This window comes from Labrus mixtus, chromosome 11 (assembly GCF_963584025.1).
Source record: "Labrus mixtus chromosome 11, fLabMix1.1, whole genome shotgun sequence".
NCBI lineage: Eukaryota > Metazoa > Chordata > Actinopteri > Labriformes > Labridae > Labrus > Labrus mixtus.
Window position 1 is genome coordinate 26891218 of NC_083622.1, and position 9149 is coordinate 26900366.

Here is a 9149-nt window from a genome sequence, read left to right on the forward strand (position 1 = left end):
TTCCTACTGTATGTTTGCCCTGTTTGTGTAGGCTTGTAATAAAAGGATAGCCTTTCTGCTGAATGCTTTGTATATTAAATGGCTGATATGTATTGATAGCCTCCTGTTCTGGAAGCGGGTTAGCCAGGGGGAAAGCACTGTAACAGAAGACACTCTGCAGATGTGTTGTAGAGTGTACAGCACATAATGCTAATCTGCTGTGTTAGGGATTTTCAGGAGTTTTAGAAACTGTCTCGGTCTCAGTCTGTCAGTGGGATTGAAGCGCAGCCAGGTTCTCCTGTAGTGCTCTCATTTCACTGAAATCCTGTCAAGCGTTAGGGGAGTATGTTGCTCATTTGGAGAAGGGTGTATCAGTAGCACACAGCGAACTCAGACTTATAGGCAATATTATGGTCGGTGGGTTCAGGTTTGCACTGAATGAGCAAACATGCATGATGCTGCAGAGTGTGTAAAGTACACACACAGGCACTGAAAGGTGAGCATGCGGACAAACATGCATTTGCAAACAGGCACTTACTGAGGCACTCGCACACACGCATGCACATCAGTGCACAGTCACAGTCGACGGTGCAGCTGCTCACCTCCCCCACCTCCTCCACCCATCTCCTCTCAGGCAGCAGTAAATGGTGCCAGTGTATATATATCAGGTATTATGTCCACTTAGATTATGATATGACAGGTTAGCGTGCCGTTTGAAGCTGACAGCACATCTGTTTCATCAGGAGAGACTGATACTGGCATCTAGGACACACATCTCACCATGCAGGAAGGAGATAAAGGAAGAAGCTAGGGGGCCGTCTTTCCTGTCTGCCTCACCCTCTCCCTCTCTCTCTTCTTTCTCCCTTTTCTTGTACTCCCCCTCTCACCACCCATCAAACCCACCACCTCCTGCTCACTTTTTCCTTTCTCCCCTACGTCTTTTCTTCACTCACTTGTTCTTTCCATAACCACCTCCTGTCTCTCCTACTTACAGATACTTGCTGTGTCTTCCCCTATCATGCGCAAACACACACACACACACACACACAGACACACACACACACACACACACACACACACACACACACATACATACGGTCTGGCCTAATATCTCATTTGCCTTTATATATTTTTCTGGTAAACCTGTAACAACTCAGCTTTGTTAAGTGGCCTTCTTCCATGCCCAGATTTTTTGCCCCTGCCCCTCTTTTTTTTGCTTGCTTTCCTCTTTGATTCTGTCATTCCTTGGAGCTTTTGCCATGCCATTTTGGATCACAAAACCATATAATATTTTGCAAATGCATTAAAAAGTCTAATTGGACTTAGCAACAGTACCATTTCTCACTTGCTAAAATGAAAATGACTTCAGTATATCGGAGAAGGTTCAGGAAAAAAAAATGCAACAGAATTAGTGTTTTGTTTCATTCACTCCCAGATGAGTTGCATAACCTGAACATGTGAGGAGCTGAACTTTCTGGACTGGATGAGTGAGAGACAATAACGCTTAGGGAAGTGAGAAAGAAGGAGAAAAAGGGGGGAGTTGAACATGCAAGCATGCAGCTGGCTAACAAGGCCAAACAGCAAGTCATTTCCTGGGAAACATAAGGCCTGTGTGGAGGAATAGGGAGTTGGGAAGGAAAAGGACAACTGTCAGAAGCTCAGTGATTTATTTTTCCCTTGGAGGCTTTTTTCACCGCTGGCTTTCAGAGCCACATGTGTGTAAAATATACACAAACTCTTGCATGCATGCAAACTGACACATACACGCACTCGCATTGGAGGAGAATAAAAGCCTACATTTCTCATCATTTAGTATTCATTCCATGTTATTTTGACAGTGGTCCTGTTAGTGTGCTGTAAATCTTTAATTTCACTGAGTTGACCTCTTTTCTCTCTCTTCTTTCCCTTCCCTTTTTGTCTTCTCTCTTGCTTTCTTTCTCTCCAGCATACATGCCCGAAGACGAGCTTAAGGTAGCTGGTCAAGATGGGGAAGAGCACCTGCAGGATGATGGCCTCTCATTAGACGGACAGGACAATGAGTTCCTGTGCAACGAGGAGGAGGAAGACGCAGATGCAGATGGAGGCCAACCACCCAGTTACAGAGACTCTCCACTCAGCAATGGCACCAACCCTGATGCTGGATATGGGTCTCCACTCAGCGATGCCAGTGACAGACTTACAGACTTCAAGAGCACCCCTTCCAGGGACGCTCAGGAGAGGGAAGGCTCTGCTTTGCCCTCCCGGCCCAACAACGGCCTCTCTTTCCAGGACAGCCTGGCACAGATGAAAGCCGTCTATGCAAACCTCATCTCAGATGCCTCTTGGTCTAGTATCACAATGGACATCATGAAAGCCAAGCCTGTAGCAGCTGGCAGTGTCAACAGTGCCCTCGCCACTCCCGAGCCAACCTCCACCGCTTCTGTCTCCACAACCACAACCACAAACAAGAGCAGCATTGTAAACATGGCTAGCAGTCACCATAACGGCAGGAGTTCTGGCACCACTGTCAACCACACAGGCAACACAAGTGGCAATACTAATGGCACAGCAGCTTGCTCTGTTAGCAGCCACAGTGCAACCAGCAACAGTGGGAACAGCAGTGGCGGGGCTAGTAATGGTAGTGGTGTAGCTTACGACTGGCACCAAGCAGCCCTCGCTAAAACTCTCCAGCAGACTCCCTACCACCTTTTACCCGAGCCTAGCCTCTTTAGCACAGTGCAGCTCTACCGGCAGAACAACAAGCTGTATGGCTCTGTTTTTACTGGTGCTAGCAAGTTTCGCTGCAAAGACTGCAGCGCTGCTTATGACACGCTGGTGGGTTTGACGGTCCACATGAATGAGACGGGACACTACCGAGATGACAATAAGGACAAAGAGGAGGAGCAGGGGAAGCGCTGGTCCAAACCTCGCAAGCGCTCTCTGATGGAGATGGAGGGCAAAGAGGATGCCCAGAAGGTCCTGAAGTGCATGTACTGTGGCCACTCATTTGAATCTCTTCAAGATCTCAGTGTTCATATGATCAAGACCAAGCATTACCAGAAAGTGCCTCTCAAAGAACCAGTGCCAGCCCTGGCCACTAAACTGGTATCCACTTCAGCTAAAAAACGAGCTCTCCAAGATGCCATAGTGTCTCCATGCTCCCCAGACTCTATCCATGCTGGTAGCTGTGGTGGAAGTGTATCTCTTGGGGATGTTGGCAAAGATTCAAAAGCTGCAGCTAACCCCTATGTTACGCCAAACAACCGCTATGGCTATCAGAACGGGGCCAGCTACACATGGCAGTTTGAAGCTCGTAAAGCCCAGATCCTCAAATGCATGGAGTGCGGGAGCTCCCATGATACACTGCAGCAGCTGACTGCCCACATGATGGTCACAGGTCACTTTTTGAAGGTAACACATTCTGCATCCAAGAAGGGCAAACAGCTGGTTTTTGACCCAGTGGTGGAGGAAAAGATTCAGTCCATTCCACTTCCACCCACTACCACCAGACTCCCTGTTCCCACTAGTGTTAAGTCCCAGCCAGTGTCCCCCGCCCTCTCCTCTGCCTCAGAGGAAAAGAGGGACTTGGCTGAGGATGAAAAGGTTGAAGGTGGTGAGCCATTTGAGAAAAAAATCAAAGAGGAGAAAGATGATTCAGGTGAGAATGACACTACATCATATAAATACCTTAGAGAAGAAGATTTGGAGGAGGCACCAAAAGAGGGTTTGGATATTCTTAAATCCCTGGAGAACACAGTATCCAGTGCAATTAGCAAGGCCCAGACGGGCACACCCACATGGGGTGGCTATCCCAGCATTCATGCAGCCTACCAGCTTCAGGGTGCCATGAAGAGCTCAACTTCTATCCTACCCCCTATTGTCCAAAGTATCCAGATGCAGCCAATGTTTAACAGTGGGCTACGAGGCCTAGTGGGTGACCCAAACTCAGTCATCCACTCACCCCGGAGTCCTTCCTCCCCTACCCCGCTCAGGAGTAATGTCACTGCCATGGAGGAGCTAGTGGAGAAAGTAACAGGCAAAGCTGCCACTGTGAAGAAGGAAAAGGAGGAGAAGATGGTGAGTCTGGAACGATGCCGGCCGCCATCTTTAGTCAAATCGCCCTCTCCTGCACTGAGAGAGCAGAGAGAGCATTTAGCATCTCCAAATGACCTGTCTGTAGGTAAACTGTCTGGTATGAGAAGTAGCAGCCCAGGCAGTGTAGATTCGGAGCTCATCTGCAAGAGAGAGCCCAAAGAGAGCCTAGTAGACGGCCACAACAACCATTCAAAGAACAGCTCTGAGGCCTGCCAGTCCCCTGTAACTAATGGCAACAGTCTTGGCATCATCACTGATCACTCACCAGAAAGTCCTTTCATCAATCCTCTCAGTGCACTCCAGTCAATCATGAATACACACCTGGGTAAGGCCTCCAAACCAGTAAGCCCAGCTGCAGATCCACTGTCGATGCTTTACAAGATCAGCAACAGCATGATGGATAAGCCGGCTTTCAACCCAACTCCTCAGGGCAAGCCAGCTGAGCCCATCAATCACTACCAGTTGTATGAAAACAGTGACCAGCCCATAGACCTTAGTAAAAATAAGTCTACCGAAAACACAAACAGTAATAATAATAACAACAACAACAACAACAGTGTGCTCAACAATAGTGTAAATGGTAACAAACCTATTATTTCCCTCCCTGATTCAGTCTCCTCTCCCCTGAGAGAGAACGCCCTAATGGACATTTCAGATATGGTCAAAAACCTGACTGGAAGACTGACGCCCAAATCCTCAACTCCGTCCTCCATCTCAGAGAAGTCGGATGCCGATGGCAGTGCGTTCGAGGACGCCCTGGAGGATCTGTCCCCAGTGCAGAAGAGAAAAGGGAGGCAATCCAACTGGAATCCCCAGCACCTCCTCATCCTCCAGGCACAGTTTGCCTCCAGCCTGAGGGAGACCTCAGAAGGCCGCTACGCCATGACGGACCTAGGTCCCCAGGAAAGGGTCCACATATGTAAGTTCACAGGCCTCTCCATGACTACCATATCCCACTGGCTGGCTAATGTCAAGTACCAGCTGAGACGGACTGGGGGCACCAAGTTCCTCAAAAACATGGACTCATGCCAGCCTGTTTTTCTTTGTGGTGACTGTGCCTCCCAGTTCAGGACTCCCTCCTCCTACATCGGCCACCTGGAGTCTCACCTGGGCTTCAGCTTGAAGGACCTGTCCAAACTGTCAGCTGAGCACCTACGGGAGCAGCAGGCTGCCTCAAAGGTGATCACAGACAAAATGACATTCGGCAGCCCCCTGTCAGCCTTGACCACGACAGAGGACGACACAGGCTCTGTGTACCAGTGCAGACTGTGCAATCGGACATTCGTCAGCAAACATGCAGTCAAACTGCACCTCAGCAAGACCCACGGCAAGTCTCCAGAGGACCACCTGGTGTTTGTCACTGCTTTGGAGAAATTGGAGAAGCTAGACAAGATGGAGAAAGTTTAAGTGGGGTCTCAAGCTGAGGTTAGAGACTGACAGCTGTGGAACTGATTAGAAATTCATTGCACTAAATGACATTGTTCACAGTTACTGCACTGGGCCGAACTGAGCCGCCAGAAAAAAAAAATCGGTCTTATTTTTTATTTTTATTTTTTGTTGTTGTGATAACTGCCTGACTGGACCATGTCTTTTCATGTCGATTTGTTTTTGTTTTGCCAAGCTTTTTTTACACTTATTTTGTAATATATTTATATGCTATTTGTCTGATCTGTGCATGTATTTTAGTGAATCAAGGTTAAACACAAGATTTTAATCTTTTGATGGCAAAAATACAACTACTGCTTCAATGGTAAAAAGTGGCAAGTGGAAAGAGAACTGATAGGAGAGAAAACTGTATAATACTTGATATGAAGAAGGTGAAAATTAAATGTATACACCAAAAGAATGAAAGAATTACCCTGAAAGACTGAAGTAGCACCTTAGAGAGATTCATTTTGAATTTGTAAAGAGAACATGTTTTGAAGTATCTTTCAATAGCATTTGTCAAAATCAGATTGATTTAAAAGATCAAAGTTGATCATTTCCCTCCTCTCCTTTTTTTGGTTCCTGTCACTGCAATGTTTGATGAAGAATGGCCTGCTAATAAATCTGTCAGCGTATTAGAAAAAAAAAGACCATGTGAACATTTCGAAAAACTGAAACGCTGCTTCTGGTTACGAGTAAATCAGTGAAAATGAATGGCCGTCGGTATGCAAGTTTGCTGAAAAAAAACGTTTCCTTGTTGTGAAGTATCACCTTATAGCAATTTCCCAGTTGTATGGTTTGTTACAACTTTCTCTTTCTAAATTGTGTCGCTTTATTCAACTGTAAAGAGAACAGTCCGTTACATGTAAATGATTACCAGTGAAATGTCAGTACTCCATAAGACATATCTTACCATTTGAAAAGGCTCAACATTCTTTGTATCTTAAGGTGTGTGCATTCTCTAACTTTTATAATGTCATTTTATATAGAAAAATGGTCGAAAATAAATAAAAAACAGATGGTGTACATAGATATATGCTGTAGAGCTACAAAATGTCCTTTTTTAAAGAAAATACAAATTTAGCTTCTTTGGCTTGGTTTACAGAAATGATTTTAATTATCCTTGCATCCGATTTGATGCATGAAATGGTGTGGAAAATAAATAAGCGATGCACAATGACTATACATTTCAATGTTTTATCAACAATATTGTAAAAAAAAGTTTTTAGCACCAATTAGTTCGTTTCATTTCTTTCTCAATTGTAAAATAAACCCCAAAGCAGTTGTTAAGTCATACATTTGTGGTCGTGTGTTCATTTGTCATGCTAGTGCACCATACTCAACATGTATATATAACTGTACTCTGTAGATTTAGCTTCGCGGTAAATCAAAGCAATCACACACATATCAAATCTAACCCAGTTTAAGAGGATTTTTCTTCTTCTGGTTAAACTTATGCCATCATAAGATCCTGCTGTAAGTACGTACTTTATGTTTTGTAACAGACCTGCTTTTATCTTTGCAACATTTAAAGAGGAAAAAGTCACTGGTGTCATACTTATAACTGATGACTGAGCCACATCATACTGCTGTTGATTATTATGATGATGAAGATGTCTGGGGTGATAAGACTGTAAGGGTGCCTATTGTACTGTGAGCAACCCATGCTAGGCTTGTGACTGGCCTTCGGAGGGCCCGTTCTGAAAGAATCAGTGTTATATTCATGACGGCAGTGTACTTTGGCCTATCTTCCTCGAACAAAATAAGACTGATGTCTGTTCTTCTGGAGATTGCCTCCTGACTGGCCGCAGTGAACCAACCAAAAATTAAAAAAAAACATTTTGATGATAAAGCCAGAGAAAGCTCTTCATTTCTTCTGATCAGCTGGAGAACGGCTAACAAGAAAGCATATCATGCACATGTTCTTTGCTCTGAGCAATTCAAATTAGATTGAGTTTCTAATAAATCTAAAGCATGTGTAGTACCATAGCTCCCATACACTAAGATATGTCTTTCAGTTTTTATTTTTCGGATTAAACAACGTTCAGAATAAAGTGACATTTTTAGTCTACAGCCAATAAAAAATATTTCATTTCAGTAGAAAATGCAGAAAAACACCAGCGTTTTGCCTCAATTTTTCTGCCTTTTTAAAATCAGATCTATAATAATGTTTTCATAATACTTGAAGGGCATGACAGACAGTTTCAGCCCCTTTTGGACTTCAAGCAGGTCAATCAAAGTGATTAACTCTCGTTGCACTGAGGTGACACCTCTTTCCACCAAATGTTTGCTTTTCAAAAGTTTTCTTTTTCCTTCGTTCAGGTCCATCTCTCTTTTATACCTCCTTAATGTTTAGCTGTAGTGAGAGCTGGAAGTGAATCACTGTGTAAAGTGACCTTTAGATGACTCTCAGCCAAAGGTAAGCGGCGAGTTGTGGGGTTTTTCTTCCTCAGGCAGCCCTGCAGGTAAAGCGTCTTCATCTGGAATTTGATCTCTCATCTTGCCCTCATGTCTCAAGTTTCTGATAGAGTACTTACAGTACCAGCCTTTGTACGGATGACGCCATGCTGCAGTGTTATGACTTCCATTCCTCACACTCACAACATGTCTCATGTTGGCTGAGTCAGTCACACACACATTTACTCTCGCGGCTATATTAGCATGAGTGTCTTTGTGCAATTACACACCTCCTCGATCTGGCTGCACCTCACTGTGTTGATACACGGATTCAGTGACAAAGGAAACACAGGCAGAGGGCAGATTAGCCTGGCTGAAGATGCAGCATCCTCAGGAAAGGGGCTGCTAGAGTTGGGGTTATAAAACAAACAAGGCAGATAAACAAGCAACATTTGGAGGAGATAGTGTTCCCTCCACACCAGAAATAAAAAACACCTTGTAGGTTTAATACCCCACAGCTAAACCTGTAATTTTGCTGTGCCGTCAGATAGCTGCTGAGCCGATAGAGACTCTTTCGCTGCTTTGTTAGAGATCAGTGCACTGTTTCCTGTGCGTATTCTATGTAAATTACATGCGATAATCGCCACGCACGACACAATGCTGGTTCCCGTGGTGCAAACGGAAACCGAGGGTAGATAAACGCAGGCTGGGCAGATTTGCATAGCCTTTGTGTTTTGGGCGCTGCTGAACGTGAGCCCTGAGGATTGGTAGGGATTTCCTCGAGGTTTTGTATAAGTAAATGCCTGCTTCCTCTCAGGGCTGGGACCATTATGTACGGCAGACAGGGGTGGGTGTAGACAGAGGGCACAATCGGAATAACAAAATTACCTGGGCTGGTGGGAACACGGGGAGGGAGTATTAACCTGCATAACTCATGTCTGCCTCTGCCCTGATAGAACAGGGAAATGTTGATATTTGCATGGGAGTATTTACTCTACATTCCTGTGTATTGCATTAAGTATATATCATTTTCATATGACAGGGGAAATGATGGAGAAGTGTCACTCTATGGAGTTACATAGAAGTGGAATGAAGTAATGGAAGTTCCCCTCTGAAGCGTTAAGTGTGCAGCAGTCTAGTCTTTTGTCAGACTTCATATTTTCATGGACGGTGTTCCTTGTTTGCATATGAGAGCTTCATGAGGATCATTGTCAACCATGAAACAACAACAAAGCTCCCTCTGAGCACCCTGCCGTGTGTCTGCCATATAAAAA

General features: G+C 44.9%; 1 protein-coding gene across 3 annotated transcripts in view; it reads left to right on the forward strand.

Moving 5' to 3' along the window:
- The window catches only part of LOC132984344 (teashirt homolog 1-like), a 37785-nt gene extending 31011 nt beyond the window's left edge, over positions 1-6774 (forward strand). For all 3 annotated transcript variants that reach the window (XM_061051144.1, XM_061051143.1, XM_061051145.1), the window contains one exon: positions 1925-6774. In XM_061051144.1, coding sequence (XP_060907127.1) covers positions 1925-5460 — 3536 coding nt within the window. In that variant the 3' untranslated portion in view covers positions 5461-6774. The remainder of the gene's footprint in view (positions 1-1924) is intronic.
- Positions 6775-9149: the final 2375 nt, after the last annotated feature.